Consider the following 27,618-nt stretch of genomic DNA (forward strand, 5'->3'; position numbering starts at 1 on the left):
GAAATGCACAGAAACTCACTAAATTTCAAACAGACTCAGTGCGAGTATAGAGTCTAAACATGTGGATCCAGTTACAAGATATGACCCTAAAATGTCTACAACTAAAAGAGAAAATGATAGTTAACCTGGGGAGTGGAAGGGGTAAATGGGAGGCGGCAAAAACTGAGTCCGACTTCACTTTGTACAGTCAGTTTCACAGTTTTCCATTAATAGTCATCAAAAGGACCAATCCCATGTATAAAGTGAAGTATATGTGTAAGGCTTTGCATGATTGGGAGTTAAGTGACCTTTTTGGGTATGTTTCTAGGTTTTAGTCAAGAGGAAAGGATGGAAGAGGATAATGTAAGGGCCAGATCAGACAAGAAACATTCACATAAAAAAGAATCGGACACATCAGAAAAGCACAGACAAATAAACAGTGACAAGTTTTTAAAGTGCTTGTACGCAAATGCTAGAAGTCTAAATGATAAGACGGGTGAACTAGAGTGCCTCGTGATGAAGGAGGATATTGATATAATAGGCATCACAGAAACCTGGTGGACTGAGGACAATCAATGGGACACAATCATTCCGGGGTACAAAATATATCGGAAGGACAGAACAGGTCGGGGGGGGGGGAGGGGAGTTGCACTATATGTGAAAGAAAATGTAGAATCAAATGAAGTAAAAATCTTAAGTGAAACCACATGGTCACTATTTCCAAGCGGTCCTGTTATAGTTACCTCTTGGACCAGCTCCTGCGCTCCACTCAGGACTAAATCGAGAGTTGCCTCTCCCCTTATGGGTTCCCATACCAGCTGCTCCAAGAAGCAGTCATTTAAAGTATCAAGAAATTTTGTCTCTGCATTTCGTCCTGAGGTGACATGTTCCCAGTCAATATGGGGATAACTGAAATCCCCCACTATTATTGAGTTCTTAATTTTGGTAGCCTCTCTAATTTCCCTTAGCATTTCATCATCACTATCACTGTCCTGGTCAGGTGGTCAATAATAGATTCCTAATGTTATATTCTTATTAGAGCATGAAATGTCTATCCATAGAGATTCTATGGAACCCATAAGGGGAGAGGCAACTCTCGATTTAGTCCTGAGTGGAGCGCAGGAGCTGGTCCAAGAGGTAGCTATAACAGGACCGCTTGGAAATAGTGACCATAATATAATAACATTTAACATCCCTGTGGTGGGAAGAACATCTCAACAGCCCAACGCTGCGGCATTTAATTTCAAAAAGGGGAACTATGCAAAAATGAGGGGGTTAGTTAAACAGAAATTAAAAGGTACAGTGACTAAAGTGCATGGACGCTTTTCAAAGACACCATAATAGAGGCCCAACTTAAATGTATACCCCAAATTAAAAAACACAGTAAAAGAACTAAAAAAGAGCCACCGTGGCTTAACAACCATGTAAAAGAAGCAGTGAGAGATAAAAAGGCATGTTTTAAAAAGTGGAAGTCAAATCCTAGTGAGGTAAATAGAAAGGAGCATAAACACTGCCAAATTAAGTGTAAAAATGTAATAAGAAAAGCCAAAGAGGAGTTTGAAGAACAGCTAGTCAAAAACTCCAAAGGTAACAACAAAATGTTTTTTAAGTACATCAGAAGCAGGAGGCCTCCTAAACAACCAGTGGGGCGCCTTGATGATTGAGATACAAAAGGAGCGCTTAAAGATGATAAAGTCATTGCGGAGAAACTAAATGGATTCTTTGCTTCAGTCTTCACGGCTGAGGATGTTAGGGAGAGTCCCAAACCTGAGCCGGCTTTTGTAGGTGACAAATCTCAGGAATTGTCACGGATTGAAGTGTCATTAGAGGAGGTTTTGGAATTAATTGATAAACTTAACAGTAACTAGTCACCGAGAACAGATGGCATTCACCCAAGAGTTCTGAAAGAACTCAAATGTGAAGTTGCAGAACTATTAACTATGGTTTGTAACCTGTCCTTTAAATCGGCTTCTGTACCCAATGACTGGAAGATAGCTAATGTAACGCCAATATTTAACTGGAAAGCTTACAAAATGGAACCAGCCTACTAAAATAGTTTTTATTTGGTAAGGTCACCTTATTTCATAAAAGGATAACATTTATGAACCTGCACTTAAAGTCAGTTGTAAATGAGAGAGAGCATAAAAGTGTTTAATATTTTTGGACACTCACCTGTAAGTAAATTTCGATTGATCTGCCCTCCCAAAGATCCAAGAAGCCGTACCACTCTAGTTCTTACAGCTTCCAAGGATAGATGATCTTCCTGGATAATTCAGGACATCATTAGAAAAGTGAAGACAGTGGGGCTACTCATGCATGTGTGTAACTTTACAAATATAAGTGGATACAGGATTAGGGTCTTAATTATAAGATTTCTGTCCACAAAGTTAAAACAGTGGGGGGGGGGGGGGATTCTTGACTCAGTAAGAGACACAGAGAAGCACTGGAAAACATTTTATATATATTTTTATCTGGCTCCATATGCAGTTCCTCTCCCTATTAGATTTATTCTGAAGGCATCAAAACAGTCACCATATTTTGCGACACTTCAGTGGCAATTTCTGCAGAAAGGGTAAAATAATTTTGTGACACGTGTGTCTCCATTTTGCACAGGAATATCACATGCCTACAGAATACATTGATGGGTGCAGAATTTCACAAAATCAAAACACTTAAGGTAAAGATTTCTTTTAAAATAGGGGCTTAAAGTTAAGCTCCTAAATCCATATTTAGGCATATGCTTGATTTTCAGAAGTGCTGAATACCCAACAGCCAACAATGACGTAAATTCATTTAATGTATAAACTAACTGGCTTTGTTCATAAACTACTGGATTTGACACAGTCTGCACAAATAGAAAGACAAAGCGGATGAGGGAATATCTTTTATTGGACCAACTTCTGTTGGTGAGCGACCAGCTTTTGAGCAACACAGAGAATAATAAAACATATTACCTCATACACCTTGTCTCTCTAATACCCTGGGACTGACACGGTTACAACACTGCATACACAACTAGGATTAGCTATTGTGTACATGCTTAAAACTGTCTCCTTCCAGGTAGTTTATACATTAAGTTACACAAATTAAATTACACATAAATTAAACTATGCCACTGTTTTCTAAAGTGAGAGAGAAACCCCTGGGTTGGATAGGTGATATGCCTGACTTTCATGAGTTTCAATTAAGTTTTGGATAGGATACAAAATAAATATCCATAAAGTACCATTCAGAACCACTGTAAAACCAGATTCTGATTTTAGTGTGGCTTGAGTACCAGTCAGAAAAACATCATATACGTCTTATGAGCAAGGCCTCATGTACTCTGCAGAAAACTGGATGTAAATTATCAGCAGTCTGGTGGCTGTTCTGGAAATTCGGAAGTAGTTTTAGATACATTTTTATTATGTAGGGCTTTTTTTATTATTTTACTGAAATACATAAAGTTAAGCACCACAATCAATTAACTAACCCCTGCATTATTCATGTGACATTCAATTCCAATTATTTCATACTGATGCACATTTTCAATATGCCACAGATTATCAAGTTTATGTTTCAGAGTTAATATCTCATTGAGATGAGTGGGACAGTTCACCTCTCTGTGCTACTGTTCCTGGTTGTCCACAGATTTAGGAAGACAACTCTGCATCAATTTGTACCCAAGATTTACTCTGCAATCGTACGGGCCAGAAACATATTTTAAAAAGTAACAGCTTAAATTCTTGAGCCCAATTCTGTGGCAAGAAGTGATTTCCACAATCAAGGGATCCACAGGGCCCTGTTCACAAGCCTATATGTGCAGCATCTGATTTTGGAAGGCATCTCACAAACATCAGTTTATTCAATATTTCAGTCAGGCCTCATATTATATACAAGAAAAAAAATACATGAAATGTTGCTAAGAAAAATGAGAGAATTCATGGTTATATGCAGTAACTGCCAGCAAATAATGATGCACTCTAAGATATACACAGTGTATTTTCACATCTACTTCTGAAAAGGTATAATACTCTTTGGTTTTGAAAGCTGAGGAGAACAGAAATGTTAATGTCAGTTTCAATAGAGAAAGGGAAGGATTTACCAATGAAAGGGTCTTTGCTTTTTTCAGACGTTGTATCACAACTTTGTTAAATCCTTTCTGGGCTGCACGAGAAAGCTTCCTCACTTCCCAATTATTCTGGGATTCATCTGATCAACAAGAAGCAGCTTATTAATGCCCACATACTGTACTCACCCACCCTCAAATCCTACTGAATTTATTCTCTTAAAAGTGATTTTGCAAAAATTAAGTTTCCTTTTCAGATATCAGACATGGAAAAACTCTTCATGTTACAGAAACAACTTAAGCTGACTCAAAGGAAACTTAACACCAGAAAGGAGACAATGGGACTATTGTCATCAAGCATTGAGAGCGTGGGTGAGCTGAAGACAGGATTTGCTTGAACTTGTGAGGTGCAGAGAGAAGGGCAATAGCCATTCTCTGTAACAGAAATCACCACCCCCACCAAGCAATTTACAGGGTGGCACAAGATTGGCCATGAAGAGGCCCTGCTAATTTTTCAGAAATTATTATTGCACAACAGCTAATTGGGGTGTCAGTAGAGGTAAAATATCACCATCCAATATGGGCCTTTTACTTGGGCTACGAGCACTGAAAAAGCCAGTTATTATAGCTGGAACTGAAGACCAGATAACTGGGGTTACGACCCACTCACGTGTGCACAGAACTCCCACTAACATCACAAAACTTACCACAATATACTAGGGATAATACAATAGTTATTGTCCTGTTAGCTACTGCTGAAAACAATCTGAAGGATGGCACATATAAATTGATACCATTTGCTATTGTTGGGATTCTACTTGCAGCAGTCACTAATATCTCTCAGTTTAAAAAAAAAAAAAAAAAAAAAAAAAAAGCACAATTCTTGGTTGTAGAAGAATCTCTTAATATTCCACATGCAAGAGTTTCTACAATAAGCTGCAAGTATCCTACATCTGCACTCTCAGGCTCTACTGAATTAGTTATATTTGAATATATTAAAAGCTTGCAAATGTCCCCAACTCTTTATTAATGTTTCTAAACTATCAATGTTTTCTACTACATACCTGCCGATCCAGTGGTTTTCAAATAGCCATCAAAGAGAGGCAGGACATCCTTGTAGTAAGGCTGCATTATATGTTTGGGAATGTGAGCTGACCAGTCTTCCAGGGCATCCAGCCCCTCATCAGCCATTGGGGTATAGCTGAGGCCCAGCTTAAATGCATTCTACATATTAAACCAACAAAGCTATTAAATATTTTGGGAAATACTAAGATTTAAAGAAAAGATAGCTTTATGAGTAAATTATAACACAATAAATTATAATTTCCTTTTATATCTTTAGTTCCCTAACAGCTGACATGCTAATGTACCAAACATTTATTTTACTTCATTACAACATTGGAACGCCTTTGCATGATCAGGACCTTCAAGTGGAGCTGCAAACATCACATTGTAGCCATACAAATTTACCAGCTCTCACAAAAAGTCGGCTCATTGACCCTTTTATCAATGGTGATGCAAAAGTGAAAGATTTCTTACTTATCCATACCAAAAAAAAAAAAAAAAAAAATCATATACAATTACAAAATTTTGCAAGAGTGATTTTAAAAACAAAAGCCAACAAAGAATGTTAACTGTACATCAGACTGACCCACCTGCAACGCAGGAATGTATGCTTTGATATCAAGCATGATGATGTCATGTGGTAAGGAGAGTACAAAGGTCAGACATGATGCTAACAACTCGTCTTTGTACTGTTTCATTTTTGCTGTTACCTAAAATTCAGAAATGTAACAAATAATAATAATTGAGCAGATCACTTGTTTAGTTGGTAAACAAAACTTTACAGGATCTTGAAAGTGTTGGCTGTATCACTATATGTTGCTATATAATTCACAGAACACAGGAATCTTGTTTACTGATTAGAACATAAAGGGTAGGATAACAGAAATTAATAGCAGCTCAGAAAATATCTTGAGAGTAAAAGTTGTACTTAAGAGTTGGTATTTTAGGTACTGTAGAATCAGCCAAAACCTTTAAACCCCACTGGAAGAGAGGGTTTTGTGAGGTTTCATGGTTTTGGTATGATTTCAGTTCAAAGAGTAAATTAAGAATCCAGTTCTAATGAGGGGCTGTACTGACATCACACGTTTAAGTGTTTTTCTTTTTAAATACTTCACTCTTATCCCATATTACAAAAAAGTCATATCAATACTATGACTGCATATCATATCAACAGTAATAGGATGATTTGTCTGCTGCTTAACTTAAACTGATTGTAGTCAGGAGATAAGTTCAAGGACAGTGCTTGCTCTTAATATTGTTAAACTTGTCTCCTAAACAAAACGCTAGGACCAAAGATTGTATTTTAAACTATGGAATTTGCTTCCTCCATTGGTCCGACAAAGCCTAACTTACTGTATACATAAACATACTACAAAGCCTATGTATTCACATAGTTTTCTCCCAGGTGGTGGACTGAGTCTCAATTTTTGAACACCAGAGTATGTTTTAACTGACATTATGTCAACTTACATTTGTTTTGTAATAAGCATTTTTAAATATAGTTTGTGACAGGTCCATTCTATAAACTCAAACAATAAATCCAGGTATAGGATCTGAATGCCACACAGAGAATAACTCATTATCATGCAATATATAATGCACAACTGAGAAGTAACTGTACAGTTGTAGATCAGGAACTGCACAACATCCTTGTACTTTGATTTGTTGAGATAATTCCACTGCAGTATGGTAGAATTTGCCATTCATGTTTAAAAAGAGAAATGACAATTGTTACCCTTGAATTAATTATTTTCATTTAACAATGGAAGATGTGTGTTGATATTTATTTTATACTAAGCAGCATTTCCTTCCCTGAAGTTCATTCTTGGCACTAATAATTTACTAGGGGGGATGGACTAAAAGGCATGATAATAGTTATCTTTGTTTAATAAATCAACTTTACATTTTTTAAGTTGAGTAAGGGATGTAAATGTCTTTCTCCCAAGTCAGAATCACTTCTAGTCATTTTGGAACTTTACTTAAAGAAAGAAATCATATTGTACAATTTTATACTGCACTATTGGGTTATCTGACACAATTACTTCAACTTACTGGAATGACCTTGTTCGGTCTGAAACATACCAGCCCGGGAGCAGGTGTTGATCCTACCTGAGACTCTAAAGGTGTTTTTGGTGACTTATTCAGGCAGGTGGTTTATTTCTCCACTCAAATATAAGAGATTTAGGGTGTTGACTGAGCAGCCAAGTCAGGAGAAGCTTGAACTGAATTTGATCTTATTGTTTGTTTCTACGTTAATGAAACCAAACCTCAGAAAGGCAGCAAGTTTGGACTACAGAGTATTTGGTCTGTGCTTGCAAGCAGGCAGGGAAAGACACCTGCTCATGGTCATATTTATTTAAATACTTACTTAAAGTAAGTATCTCTTCTAACCCAAAATGCTGGGATAATGCTGTGTTATTATGGAGACAAAAGTTAAAAAGATACTACTGTTAAAAATGCTGTACTGGAAATAACTGTTTATATTGATATAGTAATAGAAGCCTAACAAGGAAAATGGTTTACCTCTTTTCCAAATTTTGCAAATAGTGCAAAGCAAGAGGTCTTCTCAGGGTCATCAGGGCATTTTTGGTAACTCTTTGGACTTACACCCTGCCAAACAGAAACTATCATCAGTGCTATGAATAATAAATAAAAAAAATAAAAATAAATAAAAATACACAAAAGGTACGTGTTCTGACAAACATCAAGACTTGTTCCACAAGTTAGGCTCAAAACAAAAAGCTGCAGGATAAGAATATGTTATTGCCGGAATACTAACAGATCTGCTAAAGTGAAAGCTTAAAATGTACATTCATTCTCTTTTCTCAGCAAAAGTCACCATTACATACTACCAAAAAGGACTGAAGACAAAGTCATCCTCTCTGCTTTGATGTACAGAGGCTACTAAATATATGCAAATACTAGCCAAAGTGATCAATATGCATATGGATGTAGGAGTTTAAGCAGCAGCATCACTTCCTCTCCCCGCCCATCACCCCTGGCCAAAGAAAACACAAGCAAGATTCTTTCCATGAATAGTGTGCATATATGGCTCTTCAGGTTTATAAAGGTGTGGCTAGAAAGGGAGTGGGGTAGGAAAAGAAGGCAGCTCACCATAGCATAATCCCCTCACGCTAACCTGCATAAATGTCTACACAATTTCTGTGGAAATCAAGGCGACCTTCTTAGTTTGAACTTTTGTGAAAAACTGGTCCTTCCCTTCTACAGCTCTTGGAGAGGCAGGCACAGCCAGGCTCTTTGTATGAACCATGTTCCCATTTTTGGTGGGAGAAGGCATGCAGTGCAGAAGGACAGCTTCTCTATGTAGGTGGTTCAAGATCTGTGATTTTCCCTCCCTCACAGCTCTAAGGATATACATTGAATTGAAGGATCTCCTTTGCCCACAAGCTTCCTTGCACATGAATCTTCCTCCCACAACAGGATACAAACTCAGAAAATGAAAGAGAAACTTATTTACTTGGTAATTCTGCTTCTCTGAATTTATTGGATCATTTTCCTAGCTTGTATAAATCAGCCTCCTTCCCTTGAAGCCAATGGATCTATGCCAATTTACATCAGCTGAGAATCTGGCCAGTCACCTTAAACGTAAAACACCCTTAAGTGCTAGGTGAGTTCTATTAATCTCACACTAAGAAGCGAAGATCCAGCAGAAAGGAATCCCATATGGATGATATATTTTAAAAAGCTGAGTTTTCAGGCTAATTTCAGCTTTCCAATAGGTTTTTTTGCAAAAAGGCATAATTTGCACCAAAATTTTTTAAATAAAATAAGGAACAATAACTAATAAATATTTTCAGTTGTGCACAAGTATACCTCAACTTACATAGTCATTAAAATACAACATGAAATGCCCCAAGTGAGAGTACTCACCTCAAAGTATTTTATTTTCTTGGCAATCTTCATTGCAACAGAGAGCAATTTGTAGAATCCACTAATAAGAGGTAACCGTGTTGACTGTATAATAAGCTCATAACCAAAGGAATACATCCATGGTTCAAAAAATTCAACATGCTTCTCTGGCAGAATTTCTCTGTAAAATAAATGCACAGGGAACATTCAAACAAAATAAACTGAAATGAGTTTTTCTTACACCAGCTTGAAAGTGAAAAACATGAGAACTGCCATAATGCAACAGACCAACTATCAATCTTGAAAATAAATCAGTTACAGGATAATAAAGAGGAAGGAGTAAAATTCCCAGACTGCCCTTAATTACACAACATTAAAAAGGGCACAAAGAGAATTTCTTCCTGACCCCATCCAGTGATCACCCTTATAAAGAATATATTACAATATTTCCACAATAATGATCCTAAACACTTACAGGTTACAATAACGCTATTGTAGAGTTTGGGGACTTCACAGTAAAATAGTGTAGTATATTTTAAAGGAGATCTTATGACCTAAAGCATGAGAGCTGAAAGTCCTCAATTATTATATTCTACAATAACTAGTGTAATTATAGATGCTATTTTTAACACATGCTGCAGGTATTTTAGGCAAGCATGTCTGAGAATAAAATGAAGGTGAATGACTAATCAAGCATCTTATAAGAGTACTAGAATAGTGACAAAAACCTCTAATATTGAATTGTAAGTTTCTGACGTTTAAGAATCGGAAGCTAAGCACTTAGAATATATGGATGACAAAGCACTAAAGTGCAGCAGTCACACAGTTAATTCCTCACTCAATTTTAAGGGCATCATGTATCCTGGAGTTTGCTGCAAATCTTCTATACAGTTTCAGTATACTAATATTTTCACCCACAATCTAAATGTTCAAAATGTGCTTACTGGCTTCCAACTAGTGTTCTAGACATTGTGCATTTTAAACAGACTTCAAATATGGCTAGAAACCAGGAAATGATCACACTCAATACTAACAGTTCACATTTCTATCCCAGCACCTACTCCATAATTCCCAAATTATAGAACATGCAGTACCTGCAGAATTCTACTAGGTTAATGAATGCTATAAAATCTTTAGGCTTAGTTGGCTGAAGGTTTGAAGCTGGATCAGAAGTAGGAACAACCAAAGCACTGCCAGCTTCATTTTCATCCTGGGAGAGGGGTGGGGGAGGGAGAGAAAAAAAAATATTTATGTGCTTCAACAGAGAGGGCATTACAGATTGGGACAACACTTACCCACTGTTATCAGTCAGCCACAGGGCAGGAAAAAGAGTATGCCCACTAGTTTGCTACACGTTAATCTGTCTTTTTAAAAACAGACATACGTAATTCATTGGACTTGTAATAACTGAAAATACTCACTCACTAAGAAAAACAAAAATAATGAGATCACAGGATGCCAAGGAGGGAATTTTGTCTGTCTTGAAGACAACCATCATGGCAGTTTGGAAATAGCTTCCAGAAATAAAATTTAATACATTTTGACTATTATGAATTTTAACTCAAGGAGACTTCATGGGCTACACTGTATGAAAAGAAAGGCAAAAGACTGTGATTTGGGGTTTTCATCACAATAATTATTGCAAAATATCAGGCCTCACCTGTTCACTAACATTCAGTTTCTGAACTGTCAAGTCCAACTTCTCAATAATCTTCAATATCGATTTTATAAGTTCATCATACAACAAACGGTTCAGAGAAAGCAGCGGTGCATTTGCAATCAGAAAGGTTTCATCTGCCAAAACGGACTCCTTTGTGAGAGAAAAAGGGATAAGCTTCAAAACAATGGTAAGAGCTCTTCTGAAATTTATATTCTCCTTTATTTTTAAACTTGTAAAGTTTTGGGGGATTGTGGTGCAGTGGGTTAGTACAGAAGCCTTTCACCCCAGGAAGCCAAATTCATCTTTGTTAATTTAATATGACCATCGCACCCTCAGCCCACATTCAGAGTCCATATCATTAAATCACTATACTGCAGCATGATTGGCTGCCTGCCTGGAAGAAATCTAGGGTTGGCATAGCAGGGATAAGAACAGGACAGGATTAGGATTCTTTGGCAGAACCAAGCAAGGCAGCCTGCATAATATATGGCTGTACGAGGCCAGGTGTTAGCCAGCGATGTTAGTTACTTGCTTTCAAGAGCAATAAACTTTACTCAAACAATAATCTTGGATTAATTGAATAAATGTAACAAAAAAAACAAGGAGTTCAACTGTTTCTTGTTGGGTCTCAGTGTTAAGTGGGTTTTTACCTTCATTGTGTCACAGTTCAATAGGCTTCTAAAAAGATCCAGATAGTCCTTATACGTAGGTACTTTCCATTTCCCAGTTCTGACCTCTCCAGCTGTTGTGGACTCTTCCAATTTAGAAACTTCTTTGCCAAAAATCTCCTACAGGGCAGTGCAACAGATCAATATGTTAATATTTTTAAATAACTGTACAATACATTGCATGTGAAACTACCTACAATAGACTCGGCTGCATATTTCCCTTAGAAAGAGAAGTCGTCTCAATAGAGGCTAACATAAGTAACTGGAAGTCACTTTTAGATCAGAAAACTGAAACAGACAACTTTCTGGTTTTACCATGCTGGAGATAGCAGAGTACAACTAGCAGCTTATAAAATTCTCCAGTGTATGTGCTGGACCTCCATTTCATTTAGGTAATCTGTTAGTTTAGAGAGATTCTGATTCAATGCAGTGTAAGAGATTGACTGTTACATTTTAAAATTCCTTCACAAGGCAAGTGTTCTATCACAGGGTGGCTGGCCCACCTCTTAGAGGAAATGGAGCCTCAGCCGCACCTGTGAGAAGATCGGCTCACCTCCCCAGGTGGGTAACAAAGGGTGAGATCATGAGGTCAGTGATAGGATAAGGAGAAGGAAGGAAAGTATAGACTCCGGGGGTAGTCCCTGGGGAAGGGAGCTCAAGTGGGAACATAACACTCCAACTAGGCCCAGACTAGAAGTGCCAGGCATGACAGAAGCCTGGGAAGCTGCAGCTGCCCTGAGAGAGCAGCTGTAGGAGAGTGCTGCAGGCAGTAAAAAAGGCTCTATTTCAGGGGTAGGCAACCTATGGCACGCGAGCCGAAGGCGGCACCCAAGCTGATTTTCAGTGGCACTCACATTGCCCGGGTCCTGGCCACCGGTCCGGGGGGCTCTGCATTTTAATTTAATTTTAAATGAAGCTTCTTACACATTTTAAAAACCTTATTTACTTTACATACAACAATAGTTTAGCTATATATTGTAGACTTATAGAAAGAGACCTTCTAAAAACGTTAAAACGTATTACTGGCACGCAAAACCTTAAATTAGAGTGAATAAATGAAGACTCGGCACACCACTTCTGAAAGGTTTCCGACCCCTGCTCTATTTGATTACAACCCAGCTGTGGGAGCTCCTGACACAAGGAGAGAGGAGAGTATTAGAACTCTGAAGGGAAGAGAGACTCTAGGGAGGAGGCCCTGTGCCCAGCTTGGGACTGGGGCAAAGACTCTGGCCTTGTCTACACAAACACTTAGTTCGCCACAAGCTTGGGTGTAAATCTACCTTGCATTAGCCTTCCACTGACTACCTCTCCGTGTAGACCCTACTGCCACACACGAAAAGTGCCCTAGAGCACTTTAATCTACACCCCATTTTGAAACAGGAGCAGACAGTTAGTACACAGCAGGTGAGTACACAACAGCTTGGCACCAACTAAACGTTCGTATAGACAAGCTCTCTGTGGTTTGAGTTTGGTTTTGCAACATACTGTGCAGGTTTTAATAAATTGGACTCCAGAAGGGGAATGCATTGAATATTTGGATTGCGTGGACTTTAAGGGTGACGTAGCAGAAGGGGAAACTGAGGCAGGGGGCTATAGAGCCACCCAAGTCACAAAGGAGTGCCTGAAAAGTGGCTGGCCCTGTTACATGCTCAGTTAGATTTATCCTTTGGAGTTTCTATGATGTTTAACATGGACTGAAGTTTCACTGATTAGTTACAATCTAGTTTGAGATGACCAATCTAAGCAACAAAGAGTTTAAGAGGTGCAGGGCACCCTTTCTTGCTATCTTTTGAAGTGCTATCATATGGAAAAAAAAAAAAAAAACCAGTTACTCACCTTCTCGTAACTGTTGTTCTTCGAGATGTGTTGTCCATATCCATTCCAATCAGGGGTGTGTGCACGCATGTGCATGGTAGCCAGAAAATTTTTCCCATAGCAGCCTCCCATCGGGTCAGCCTGGGTGCCCTCTGGAGTCACGCCTTTATGGCGCTTAATATAGAGCCCTGCCAACCTACCACCCTCTAAGTTCCTTCTTGACAGCTACCCTGACAAAAGGGTAGGAGGGTGGGTATTAGAATGGACATGTACAACACATCTCAAAGAACAACAGTTATGAGAAGATGAGTAACCGTTTTTTCTTCTTCGAGTGCTTGTTCATGTCCATTCCAATCAGGTGACTCACAAGGCCAAGTTCAGGAGGTGGGGTCAGAGTCATCCACTGATTGGAGCACGGCTCTTTCAAAGGGCGCATCATCTCTGGGTGATCACATAATGCGTGGTGAAAGTATGTATGGCGGACCATGTCGCTGCTTTGCAGATTTCCTGGGTGAGAACCTGCGCCAGGAATGCCGTTGAAGAGGCCAGAGCCCTTCGCCAGGTTGAAGCACTCACGGATACAAGACGTGATCCATGACGATATTCGCTGAGAGGAGACAGGAAGACCTTTCACCCTGTCCGCCATTGCCACAAATAACTGGACCGACTTTCAGAATGACTTCGTTCTCCCAACGTAGAAGGCTAGCGCTCTGCGTATATCCAATGAGTGAAGCCTTTGCTCCCTGCTGCTCAAGTGAGGCTTAGGATGGAATACGGGGAGGAAGATGTCCTGGTTGATGTGAAACTGGGAGACAACCTTTGGGAGGAAAGCCGGGTGGGGTCTGAGCTGAACTTTGTCCTTACAGAACAAGGTATAAGGGGGCTCTGATGTCAGGGGTCTTGAGCGCAGACACCCTTCTGGCTGAGGTTATCGCTACCAGAAACGCTACTTTACATGAAAGAGAGAGAGAGAGAGAGAGAGAGAGAGGAGCATGTCATCAAAGGTTCAAAGGGTGGACCCGAGCCTGGAAAGGACCAGATTGAGGTCTCAAGCTGGGACCTGCGGGTATAGTATGTCAAAACCTTAAAGGAAGCTACTAACCATACGGTTAGCAAAGACCAAGCAGCGCTCTGCTCCTGGGTGAAAGGCAGAGATGGCGGCCAAATGAACCCTTACTGACAACATGGACAGCCCCTGCTGCTTGAGATGGAGGAGATAGTCCAATGTAAGTGGCACAGAGGCAAGTGTCAGGGACGAACGGTGCTGCGCCGACCAGATTGAAAATCTCTTCCACTTGGCAAGGTAGGTAGCCCTGATGGAAGGCTTCCTACTGCCAAGGAGGACTTGTCTAACTGGGTTTGAGCAAGAAAGCTCCATCGGGGTCAGCCATGGCGCTTCCACGCCATGAGGTGCAGCGACTTGACGTTCAGGTGTTGAAGACGGCCGTGATCCTGAATTAGTAAGTCCCGGAAGAGCAGCAAGATGACTGAAGCTTCTACGGACATTTCCAGGAGTGATGTGTACCAGCGCTGGCAGGGCCAGGCTGGGGCGATCAATATCACTGAAGTTCGTTCCCTCCGAATCTTGAGGAGTACCTTGTGAACGAGCGGAATGGGCGGAAACGCGTATAGGAGATTTCCTCCTCCAATGCGGAGGCTCACATCTGTGATGGAACCCGGACTGTAATTCAGGAAGGAGAAAAACTGCTGGCACTTCCTGTTGCGTCGTGTGGCGCACTGATGGAAGATTGAGTTCCCCACGTCCGGGTGAAGAGACCACTCGTGGCCGCGGAACGACCTGCTGAGATAGTTCGCCAACTCATTCTGTACTCTGGAGAGATACGATGCATACAGATGTATCAAGTGCTTGTTACAGAAATCCCACAACATGAGGGCTTCCTGGCACAGGGGAGAGGAACGTGCACCCCCGTTTGTTGATATAGAACATCGCCGTGGTGTTGTCTGTCATAACTGATACACACCTCCCTATCAAGTAGGCTTGGAAAGTCTGGCACGCCAGCGCACCGCTCCCAGCTCTCTGACATGGGTGTGGAGAGCGAGTTCTGCCTGAGACCAGAGGCCTTGTGTTCTGAGTTCTCCCAAATGTGCTCCCCAGCCCAAGGCTGACGCATCCATCACTAGCAAGAGGGACGGCTGAGTGCTGGTGAAGGGGACCCCTGCACATACTATCTGTGGGCAAGTCAAGTACCGGGCAAGGCAGGGTTATGATCCTGTCCAAGCTGTCCCGGACTGGCCGACACACTAACGCTAGCCACAATTGAAGAAGCTGAAGTCTGAGTCTGGCATGCTGTACTACGTAGGTACAAGCCACCATGTGTCCCAGGAATTTCAGGCAATTCCTTGCTGTGATGGTGGGGAACTGCCTGAGACCTCGTATGATGTCGCCGAGGGACCGAAACCTTGCGTCCAGGAGGTATGCCCTGGCTTGTATCAAGTCCAGTACTGCCCCTATAAACTCTACCCTCTGAACCGGGGACAGCGCTGGTTTTCCCTCGTTCAGAAGAAGGCCCAGTTCATCGAACGTCGCACTTACGAAGTTGACTTGTGCCTCCACTTGAGACCTGGAGCAGGCCTTGATGAGCCAGTCGTCCAGGTACGGGAACACCTGTACCTACCGTCTGCGCAGGAACGCAGCCACGACTACCATGCATGTCACAAAAACATGAGGTGGCGCTGAAAGGCCGAACGGAAGGACTGTAAACTGGTAGTGGGTGCTGTTCACTACAAACCTGAGGTATTTTCTGTGGGACAGAGTTATTGCTATGTGAAAGTATGGGTCCCTCAAGTCGAGGGCGGCATACCAGTCTCCTGGATCCAATAAAGGAATGACAGAGGCCAAAGAGACCATGCAGAACTTGAGCTTCTTCATGAATCTGTTGAGTTCTCACAGGTCTAGTATGGGCCTGAGCCCGCCCTTGGCTTTCGGTATTAGGAAATACCGAGAACAGAAATCCTTGCTCTTCTGCTCCCGAGGAACCTCTTCCACTGCCCCTAGCAAAAGGAGTGAGTGCACCTCCTGTACAAGGAGTTGCTTGTGAGAGGGGTCCTGAAGAAGGATGGGGAAGGGGGGGTGGAAGGGAGGAGGGCACGGAATTGGATGGAATATCCCCTCTCTACCATGTGGAGCACCCAGCAGTCGGAAGTGATACGGGACCATGCACAGTAGAAAGGGGACAGTCGGGAGGAAAAAGATAAGGCAGGATAGATCCAGTTTTTGTTCTGGTGCGCCATACTTGATCGCGCCTTCAAAAGACCTGTTTGGGGCCGGAAGGTGATTTGGGTTGGCCCAGAGCCCTAGCCTGAGGATGGATGAGGACTTTTTCTGCTGTTCCTATTCCTCCTCCGGGAGCTGTCCTGTCAGTTCTATTGGTAGAACCGCAGAGGAGGTTGAGGCCTGAAATGCTTCTGCTGGGTGGCAGGAGTGTGTAGGCCCAAGGATTTGAGGGTGGCTCAAGTTTTTTAGGCTGTGTAGCCTTTTATCTGTCTTCTCCGAAAACAGAGTCACACCCTCAAAGGGGAGGTCCTGTATGGTCTGCTGGACCTCGTATGGGAGACCAGAGACTTGAAGCCCCTTCTCATGGTCACCCCTGTAGCCATGACTCTCGTGGCTGCATCAGCACTGTCCAGTGGAGGCTGGAAGGAAGCTCGGGAGATTAGCTTGCCCTCCTCAAACAAGGCCAAAAACTCGGCACGGGAGTCTAGGGGGAGCAGCTCTGCAAATTTTTCCATTGCCGTAGAGGTATTAAAAGAGTACCGGCTGACAATGGCCTGTTGGTTGGAAACACGGAGCTGCAATCCACCCATGGAATAGACCTTCCTCCCAAAAAGGTCAAGTTCTTTAGCCTCCCTGTTTTTGGGGGAGGGGTCTTGATTAGCAGTGCTGATTAGCAGCATCCACAACAAGAGAATCAGGTTGCGGGTGGGAATAAAGATGTTCATAACCCATAGAGGGCACAAAATATTGCCGTTCATTGTGCTTGGCAGTGGGTGGCAATGAGGCTGCATTCTGTCACAGGGTTTTGATGGTATCCACAATAGTTTTTATGAGCAGTAGGGCAATACAGGAAGGTCCAGAGGGCGCAAGGATATCCACCATGGGATCAGAGTCCTCTACTACCTCCTCTGCCTTGATGCCCAGACCCTGGGCAACCCGGCGCAGCAACTTCTGCAACACCCGATTGTCTTCGAGCGCAGGGGCTATGGCGGTGCCAGCCAGCGCCTCATGTCCTAGGGGGCGAGAGCTATATACAAAAACAGAGATGAAGACACTTGCTAAACCAGGGCTATGGGATATTCCAGCTAACCATCACTGGTGGTAAGAAGGAACTGAGGGGGTGGCGGGTCAGCAGGGCTCTCTATTGAGCGCCATGAAGACGCAACTCCAGGGGGCGCCCAGGCCAACCCAACAGAGACTGCTATGGGAAAACTCCTCCAGCTATCGTGCATGCGCACAAACCTGATTGGAATGGACATAAACAGCTTACAGGGCTTTTCATTCATTAAGTAGTATGCAAAACTATCATATAAGATCGTTTATTTGTTTTTAAAGCTACCAGTTTCTTTGCATCTTTTTTGTAACAAACATCACAGATGGCCAAAGAACAATCAGCTGATTCCCAAAAGGTTATTCCTACTTTACAGATCTGATAACTATATACAGTAGTCTCTGCCTTTTGCATTGTTTAAATCAAAAACACTTCCAGTGAAGAGTCTCAATAATTAACTTACCCTTGAGAAGGTAATCGGCTTGGAGCAGACTCTGACTAACCCCTGATGCACTGAAAGAAAAAAATTATCTGAACAGATTTCAAAGGCACATCATCCAAATGATTCACTAAAAGAAAGCTGTACATAACTTTTTATTTCTGGCATTCTGATAGAATTTGGGTTTTAAAAATAGAGGGGAGAGGAAGTTTATCAATTGGCAAGCACAGCCAGAAGTGGACTCTAATTTCAGGATCTCCCACAGGAAAAAAAATTTTGTACTGCTTCCACATCACATTTTGTCAGCACTGCCTCACCCCTTTCTCCAGGTCTGATGCTGGTTGTACTCAGAATTGAGTACTTGATCTAATGCCCATTGCAGTAAATGAGAAAACTCCCAGTGGACTTCACTGAGCATGGAGTCATGACTTGTGTTAGAGTATGATACTGTGGGTACACAATACATCACGGGATCAGTTACTAAACAGAAAATTAATAAACCCCAATGTAATAAGAAAAAAGACTTGCAATTAATATAAAATTAGGGGGTGCTGGGAAATCTTAGAAACTTTATAAGCATTGTGAGACACTGTTCTGTTCACAGGATTGTATCTCAACAACATCACAAATTTAGAACTTCATTTTATACCATTAATATATTCCATAAAGCAAAGAGCTCATCATCATGTATTTCTGGTAGAGTCTACAATAGCATCAACCACAAGAGTGCTCCCAGGCCTAAACAGGTGTACACATTTTTTTATTTTTTTTTTTTTAATATAAAGTTTAAGAATTTTGCAAATGGGAAACAGGGACTTTTTATTTTTGTTGGTCGAGTCCCCCTCAACCCAATGCATCTGATCAAGAGCAGTAACAGCTACCTCTGTATTTTTAAGGGACTACTGTTTCATTTAACCTTTTGTGTACATCATCGTCAAGTTCTCATACAAGGTTGCTACTCATTTGTAGAGCGAGCTGGTAGAGGATGTTCAAGTGTAATGTAATCAGCACCCCAAACCCTCTCCTGGCCTGGAGAGTGGGAGTCCTCAGGTTGCTCCCAAAATGGCCATTATCATTGAGACTATCTCAGATAAATACTCCACAAACTTATCTTACAACTGGTTTATCATTGTAGATGGAAAAATCAGGAGTCAGTAACACATACTCACCCACCGTGCTGATGAAACTCCAGAGAACTGGTCCCTTTCCTGCCAGGGCTAGGAAAACCTTTACTATGGATTTGCAACAGGCCGACTGCATTTTTACACTGTACTGTGGAAAACTATCTATCTGCACCACAATTAGACGTTCAAGAACTGGAGTGTATACTTCAGGAATCTAGACAAAATAAGAGCAGAGGGAAAAAAGTGTCCCGTAAAAGCAATGATTGTAACTTCACTAACACTCAGGAAATTATGCAAATCTTCCCAAATAAGAGGCAATTCCCAACAAAAGGTAAAAGGAGAGAAACGTTACAAAATTATCTACTATCTTTTATCTACTGGTAAAAGAAAGACTTAGCGAGCCACTCTATGTGGACAGAGTTTAAAACATCAAGACAGACAGGAGTTAGTGAAAGCTTCCTGGGGCCACATTATGTCCCAGGGAACAGAAAGGCAGTTTCTGAGTGAAAGCAAGTGTTAGCAGAAACAATCATACTAATTTCTTATTATTATGAGAGCTTCATTCACACAAAAGCAACCACAAACCAGAAGCCTAATCAGTTTTTATGCATCTGAAACCAGGGCATTCAAGTACAGCTCATCTTACTCCCAACTTATGGCGAATGATCAGGAAGTCCTCATTCAAAACACACACTCCAGAAACACAAAGGAGTCCATGTAGACTCATTTACCCTTCTCAGTGTGGCACTTTAAGTATCAGACTTATAAATCTGGGAGCAGATAAAGACAGTAGGCTGATACAAACACAGCTGATACAAAGCTGTGCTGTACTACTGGAGAAACATTTCTCTTTCCATTGTTGTGTGAAAGACGGATTGAAACATGAAAGTGATTGGGTATATAGGGGAAAAGGTGAAATTGACTGTATATAAAGTGCTGTTTTGTGCACAAAAACAAACTGAAAAAAAACCCAGACAAAATAACCTTAGTTAAACAATAAAGGTTATTTATTGTTTTACCTAGTCTGTGTGTTTACCTAGTCTGTGTGTTAACCTTAGTTTCAAAAGAAATGTAGAAGTGTGGCTATTAAGTTGATTATGTCCCTTTACAACAAACATCACCATGCCTGCCATTTCAACACAAGTGACCTAATCCAGAGACTTTTTTTTTTTTTTTTAATTTCACTCCTGATTACTGGGCTTGTCCTACAATGCACCAATTGCCATAGTATCTATTGTAGTTCAATGCATCCTTATGCTCTAAAGGTACAAAATAACTGACTGATGTTTTAAATATTCCACTTACTGTATCTATGTGGAATATAACACTTGCAATGGACTGAAGGAAACTGGGTAGCTGATACACATGTTCATCTGCTGTCTCCGCCTCAGTGAGATACATTTGCTTACAGCGCTGAAGGAGCTCAACGTACATGAAGTCAACATCCTTAGAATTTATAGCTTTACAAGGCTTTAATGAGAGAAAGTAAAGTATCACTTCAGTAATTAGTATTAACAAACAAGAATGCTGCAATACTAAAAAAAAAAAAAAAAACCACAGCTGGGTTCAGATAAAAACTATTTTTTGAAACTTTACAGGAACCTGATAATACATTTGAATAATTTTTTTCATGTTGTTCAATAGGTAAGTGCTAGTAAACAAAGTGACCTTGTTTTATAATTTATTGCAACTGTATTAATAATCTGATCTTGAGCTTTCAGTTACAATACTTTTCCAACCCAACCTGAGAAGCTAAGAATTTCAGTGGCTCTTAGCTCCACGGGGGAAGATGGTAGCAATATGTTACTCATAGCAACCCCACTGGCCAATCAGGAGAAGCACTGTTGAGACTCCAGAGTAAACCCTGTCCAACACTCCCAGTTAAGAGAGAGGAAGGAAAAAGGAGAATTATATAGTGGCAAAAAGGTTTTATTTTCAGCCCACAGATGCAACAACTCCAACTTTTAATAGTTGCCAAGGCTGTAGATTTCATAGCCAAGCAGAACAAGATAAGCCTAAATTGAATTAATGTGGCCAAAATTCTGACAGTGGAAACGGTGTTTCTAATTTCTAAAGTCACGTATTAAGGAGAAAAACTATAATGCTCTAGAGCCCGATCCTGCAAGACTTCCAAGTGAATTCAGTGGGAGTTCACTGAGCCTTTCGTGATTACTTTAAGTCAAAATGCAATCTGACTATACTGTTGATTTCTTTTATAAAACTTAACTCAGAAACAACTGGGGCTGGGGGGAGGCATTCCCTTCATAACAGACTCTGCCAATCAAAACGAACATGTAAGATGAATGGCTTCCTAATTGTAACATAAAACCCATCCAATACACTGTTTTGTCAGAGTAAGCTTGCCATACCGCAGCAAAAAGCCCATATCCACGAATAGCAATGGACAACTCCTTATTGCTCGAATCCATTTTTCTGATGATATCATAGAACTTCTCCATGAAGAACCGCAGCTTGCTCTTGTGCATTTCTGCATCTTTAGCCACCATTAGAGAAATCTGCAGATTTACACAAACAGTCAATTATGGATTTCCAGAAACTAGAAAATAACCAAAGTGAAATTAAAGTAAAAGACAACCTTAAGAAAATCTATACCACCTTATCAGATAAGAGATTATTATTTATGTAGGACCATTGTGCATGAATATATATATATGAACAGCCCCACACTCTACTAGTGTTTTGAGAAATCTAACTCCTTGATAAAGTCTTGGAGTTCTTATATAAGTTAGCAGTACCTGTCTAAGGAACGAATCTAGGGCTGAATGACCGCCTTTCTTCAGCTCTGCATTTGTATGGCCACACCACTTGGACAGTACTTCAAAGAGTGAGATATAGTTGTCCAGAAGGAAGGTGCCAAACTGAGCAGCATGCATGCTGAACAACTGTAAGCCAGCTGTAATTCAAAACCACGATTATCAGTAAAACTCAGATTTGTGTTCCAGTTTCTGACAACTGACCATGCTCTAGAACAGGGGTTTTCAAACTGGGGGTCAGGACCCCTCAGGGGGTCGCGAGGTTATTACATGGAGGGTTGCAAGCTGTCAGCCTCCACCCCAAACCCTGCTTTGTCCAGCATTTATAATGGTGTTAAATATATAAACAAGTGTTTTTAAAATGGGGGGGAGGGTGTCGCACTCAGAGGCTTGGTATGTGAAAGGGGTCACCAGTACAAAAGTCTGAGAACCCCTGCTCTAGAAGTTTACATTAGAGCAACAGGAAGTCTCAGATATCTTCTGACTAAATTGTATTTCTGATTATTAAAACATCTATATTCACACATTTGTTTAACTCTACATATGAGCTCACAACTGAAAACAACCTTCCTGCTTTTATCCTAGTATAGATACAGCTATGGGAAGCAGCAGTCCCTTTCAGTGGTTTGTATTTTACTGTTAGTGGTAGAAGGGGCTCCAGATATTATGAATGAGAACTTTACTTCATCTAGGCCAGTGAGTCTCAGTCTTTTCCATGCCAGAGGTCCCTCTTCCATTTAGCTGGGATGTAGGCAAGAACAATGCCACCTCTGTGCCTCCCCACCAACCACCTCACATTTAGCAACATAGGAAATACAGGATGGTCACAAACCCCCAGTGAGGAGTCGCAGCCCTCAGACGGAGAACCCATGATCTAGTCAACCTACACCACCTTTACTAGAGGGTCACACACTTTTTGCTTCCCAAAGGTTCTCTAGATCCCTCGATTCTCCCTCACAGTTGCCTGTATGCTACCTTCCATCCCCCTCTATTTCAGAGACTCTGCAAACCTCCCCACCTCCTCCCTTCACTCCATACTAGTTTCACTCAATCTCCCCCAGGCCAGGGGCCCCATATTCCCCCCCATACCTTGGTCCCCTGTTCTCTCCCTGCCCAGAATTCTGTGTGCCCCCCATTCCTTTCTTTGCTCCCCATGCTCTTCCTTTTCCCCCATACCAGGATATCCCATTCTTCCCCCATGCCATCCATGCCAGAGGATGGGAGACCTCCCATTCTCCCCCATACATTGGGAATTCTGTGACATCCCTCAATTCCCCACTTCCTCCCTTTCTCCACCAGGGCAGGGGCTCTGCATAACCCACTTCCATACACCCCCCCATGCCAGGGGCTCTATCTGCTCCTCATTTCCCATTTTTTCCCATGCCAGGGGCTCTGTGTGCCCCCCACTGCCCCAGTCTCCGCAGCATTTTGAACTGTATTGGGGGGATGGGCAGAGCTGAGCTGAGAATATTGTTATATGGAAGGCTTAGCTAACCTGTTGCTTGGACGCTATCTGTTCCCCATTTTCCCCTTTCAGTTTTTCTGATTTTCACCAAAATCAATAGAGTTCTGCCCACAGATGCTGTGCCATACCTAGGGTACAATCCAGCCTAATGAGTAACTGTGTCACCCCGGCCCTCTAACCTGGGGTATCCTTTACACTGCTTTGTTGCTGTAGCCTCCAGTCTGGACTGCTGACAAACAGCCTCCAGCATGCAACTCACTTACCAGCCTGGGTTATACTGCAGGGTGACCCCAACACACCCCCAGTCCTAGACTTTCCCCCAAAAAATGTACATTCTGTGTCCACACCTTACACACTATCATAATAATCTTTGTACAAAGTATGTCTTCTGAGGTATCATCTGAAAACTCGATTTGCTGGTCAATAGTGTCCTGATAAAATGTGTTGCATTGTCTCTGTTAATGGTATTAACACACATTCCAAACCACAGCAGAAGTTGGAAAACAGGTCTGAGCCAAACAAAGGAATGTGTGCTCTCCTTCATTTGCATTTAAGCAGTAAACAGAATCATCAAGCAGGAAGGGCAGACAAAGAAACCTCAGACAAGTGAGGAAAGGCAGCAGTGAACAGCTTTTCCTACACAGACTCTCTATCCCCTGAATCTCAGGTGAAAATGTTCTTCAAGAGGACGACGGATACTATAAAAATGAGGGACAGACAGCCCAAGGCACTCCTTCTCTCTCTGTTCATCAATTCACTATACCAAAAGGAACAAAGGAAGCAGCCACTGAACTGGAGACTAACTTTGGTCAATAAGACTGTTGAGAGTGTGCGGTGAGAGAAACCTTGCTTGAATCTGATACCGTTTGTTAAGTTAGGCATCTGTAGTGTTTTAATTTTATCTTCTTGTAACCATTTCTGATTTTACACCTCATTACTTGTCCCTCACTTTAAATCTCTCTGTAGTTCATGAACTTGTTTTATTGTTTAATCCAGTGGCTCTCAAACTTTTTTACTGGTGACCCATTTCACATAGCAAGCCTCTGAGTGCGACCCCCCCCCATTATAAATTAAAAAGGCTTTTTTATATATTTAACACCATTAAAAATGCTGGAGGCAAAGCGGAATTTGGGGTGGAGGCTGACAGCTCGTGACCCCCCATGTAATAACCTCACAACTCCCTGGCGGGTCCTGACCCCCAGTTTGATCTAATCCAGTGTGTTTTAATTGAAGTGTCTGGGAAAATTCCATTTGGGGTGGCAGGTTATCTGGAGGCTGTTTGTGAACAATCCAAACAGGAGGCTACACCAGCAAAGCAGTAAAGGACACCCCAGGTTAGAGGGCAGGCATGACATAGCTACTCATTAATCTGGATTTTATCCTGGGTATGCACAGATGCCTAGAACATTCCCTGAAATTTTGAAACACATTGGATATGGCATTCAAAAGTTGTCACATTACAGAAAGAGAAATGCCATTAAGTTAAGTGTTGGATGCAGTGTTGGTGCTGAGTATTAGAATTTGCTTTGTTCAGCCAACTACTCCATTTTCAACTCCTTAGATCACAAAGGCACACTCTCTCACTCCACTCTTCTCGCCTAGAATGCAGACTATGCTGTATTCTTTGAAGGAAATAATCAGAGGATGAAACATGTCTCATCCAAGATATGCTTGGTATCTATAGCACTGCATACAGTTATAAAATAAAATCTTACCTAAAGGTACTGCATATCGCTTTAGGTCAACCTGTAAAAACAAAAGGTTCACCATAAATGACTTGCTCTTCAGAAATAATATATGTAGAAGAATGCACACTTGGAAGATACTCAAACATTCTACCTGTGGATTGATTGCCTTCACTGCAAAATCAAAAATCTCCTTTGAAGTGTGGGGATCTGTAGGATAACAACAATAATGAAACATTTCACTAAGGGCACCTCAGAGAGTCAAAACGGCAAGATAATTTTATCTTGTTATGGACGTGAAGAGACAATATTTAACGGTTTTCAAAATATCATACTCTTAAAGGAAGGGAAACTCTCCCAGAGGATGCTTCTAATATTTTTGTTTTAAATATACTTCTCTGTTTGACTTGCTGAAAAACCACTCTTTGAACAACATGGGTATGCTAGTGTAAATGTGTCTGTATATAATTATGAATAAGAATGTTCAAACTTTCACTTGCGGTTGTACAGCTGCCCAGTTCCTCCTGGATAAATAGCACTTCAACTTCCCACTCTATGCAACCACTCTGACCACACTCTCCTACGTACCGGGGCACCCCAGGGGTGCTTGGGCATGAAGGGCCTTGCATGAGCAGGCCTTCTGCCAATGGGGGGAATTTCACTCAGAATGCACAACTGCTTGCATCCATTTTTATCTATAAAAGAGTGAATCTTGAGACCAGATGAACAGATGCTCCCTATCGGGTGTAAAACAGTCAAAATTTCTTTATATATATTAAAAAAAAAAAAAAGACTGCACCTTCATCCATGGATTTAGTAAAGTTATACATAAGCGCAGTCAGTCCTTTCAGACACCCTGCTACTACTGGTAGTTTGGGCTCTCTTGTTGCTGAGGTCATCTGAAAATAAAAGTTTTAAAGAAAATATCATGCTTAAATTAGAAGAGTAAGATAGAAACAAACAAGTGAGGACCTTGGTAAGGCATAGCTGTGATGCCAACTTTCTGAACCAAACAGTGCAATGAAGTTCTGCAACTTACTAGTCCAAATAAGAAACTGGCCTCTAATGGAAATCACATCCGCTACGCAGGGCACTAAGGCTGATGATGATCATGCTCTTCCCTCTCCCCTCCCCACATTACTCAGCTAATGGCCACTAGGTCTCCCTGCCACCAGTAATCTACCCAACACCCTGTAACCAGAGAAAACAACACTCAACTGCTATTACCAATAAAATTGTTCAAACTATGTTTTATAATTATCTGGTTAAATGAAGTATCCAACAATCTTGGCATGAATGGTAATTCAATACACACAACACCCACCAAAGAAAAGTGATTGACAGAGGCCTACAAGAGGTTCCAATCATACCTGTGTTTTGAGCTCACCCAAGAAAGCTCGGAATAATTTCTCAGAGTTGTCAACCATGTCACTAGGTTGGACTTCTCCCAAGACTCCAAGGAGCTCATATAATTTTTCCAGTACTAAAAAATATCAATATATACATCACTTACTTTGAGATCTCTGTGACATATGATACAGTAGTTAGACACCATTATTATAAAGTCAGTGTGTCTGTCCACCCACCTATCTGGGCAGTTAAGGCTAGTGATATCTTGGCATGATGACTGGCAAATGAAAGAGTATAACAATGCTTTCATACATACATGTTCTTCCATGCTTGGATTTGAAATTAATCACCAGCTCATATAGTGAAGATTAATTTATTCAAGTTATTCAAACTACTAGTTTTAAATACTGAATTATAGGGCTCAATCCTGTGAGGGGCCACACACCCTCAACTCAGACTGAAATCAATGGGATTTGAGAAAACAGGGTGCTCAGCACCTTGACATTCTAAGTCCCTAATCAAGGAGTTGAGTGCAGCAATGAAAGTTTAAAAACAATGCAACATTAATATAAATACAGCCTAAGACTCCTGTCATGAGCTCTGTGTGGGCACAACCTCACTGATGTAAATGGAATGTTACTAACATGGCGCTGGACCATACAAAGGCAGAGCAGAAAACCCCTACCTAGCTCTACCATATGTAACAGTCAATATTTCTGAGGACACTTACTTATTCTAGAGAGGATGATGATGATATTGTTTTATCGGTCTTACAAAAGCATATGGACAGCTGACTAGTATTTAGAGCCAGTATACTAGATAGTAACATTTCATGATTTCCCTATTCACTAATGGGAAATTATGTATAAATGCATTTGACAACTCCCAACCGAGCAGTCTTACTACTAGTATGAAACTTATGTTTATTCATTAAAGACTATTTTTGAAGTTTTGTTTTTATTTTAAATCAAGTCCTAGCTTCTCCCGTCTTACCCACATTACTGTCGGAAAAAATCCATCAAGATATTAATACAGTAGAACCTTAGAGTTATGAACACCTTGGGAATGGAGGTTGGTTGTAACTCTGAACAAAACATTATGGCTGATCTTTCAAAAGTTTACAACTGAACGTTGACTTAATACAGCTTTGAAACTCTACTATGCAGAAGAAAATTTCTGCTCTTAACCATCTGAATTTAAATGAAACAAGCAAAGAAACTGTTTCCTTAGTTTCCTTACCATGTCAAATCTTTTTTTTAAAAACTATCCCTTTTTTTTTTTAATAGTTTACGTTTAATCCAGTACTGTACAGTATTTGCTTTGGGGGTGGTCTCTACTGCTGCCTGATTGTGTACTTCCGGTTCCAAATGACATGGGTGGTTGACCAGTC

At 41.1% G+C, this 27,618-nt stretch overlaps 1 protein-coding gene across 1 annotated transcript in view; it reads right to left on the bottom strand.

Moving 5' to 3' along the window:
- Window positions 1-27,618, bottom strand: part of PRKDC (protein kinase, DNA-activated, catalytic subunit) — a 144,685-nt gene that overhangs the window by 108,921 nt on the left and 8,146 nt on the right. Inside the window, exons 6-23 of the mRNA XM_026659498.2 lie at window positions 26,249-26,361; window positions 25,678-25,777; window positions 25,033-25,088; window positions 24,909-24,939; window positions 21,711-21,868; window positions 21,324-21,470; window positions 20,260-20,424; window positions 19,000-19,168; window positions 17,855-17,904; window positions 11,273-11,410; window positions 10,623-10,772; window positions 10,057-10,172; window positions 8,984-9,143; window positions 7,616-7,702; window positions 5,683-5,802; window positions 5,092-5,251; window positions 4,064-4,170; window positions 2,152-2,242 (exon numbers count right to left, since the gene is read on the bottom strand). Coding sequence (XP_026515283.1) covers window positions 2,152-2,242; window positions 4,064-4,170; window positions 5,092-5,251; window positions 5,683-5,802; window positions 7,616-7,702; window positions 8,984-9,143; window positions 10,057-10,172; window positions 10,623-10,772; window positions 11,273-11,410; window positions 17,855-17,904; window positions 19,000-19,168; window positions 20,260-20,424; window positions 21,324-21,470; window positions 21,711-21,868; window positions 24,909-24,939; window positions 25,033-25,088; window positions 25,678-25,777; window positions 26,249-26,361 — 2,118 coding nt within the window. The remainder of the gene's footprint in view (window positions 1-2,151; window positions 2,243-4,063; window positions 4,171-5,091; window positions 5,252-5,682; window positions 5,803-7,615; window positions 7,703-8,983; window positions 9,144-10,056; window positions 10,173-10,622; window positions 10,773-11,272; window positions 11,411-17,854; window positions 17,905-18,999; window positions 19,169-20,259; window positions 20,425-21,323; window positions 21,471-21,710; window positions 21,869-24,908; window positions 24,940-25,032; window positions 25,089-25,677; window positions 25,778-26,248; window positions 26,362-27,618) is intronic.

Source organism: Terrapene carolina, unplaced genomic scaffold (assembly GCF_002925995.2).
Source record: "Terrapene carolina triunguis isolate 2854851 unplaced genomic scaffold, T_m_triunguis-2.0 Scaffold58, whole genome shotgun sequence".
In the NCBI taxonomy this organism is placed as follows: domain Eukaryota; kingdom Metazoa; phylum Chordata; order Testudines; family Emydidae; genus Terrapene; species Terrapene triunguis.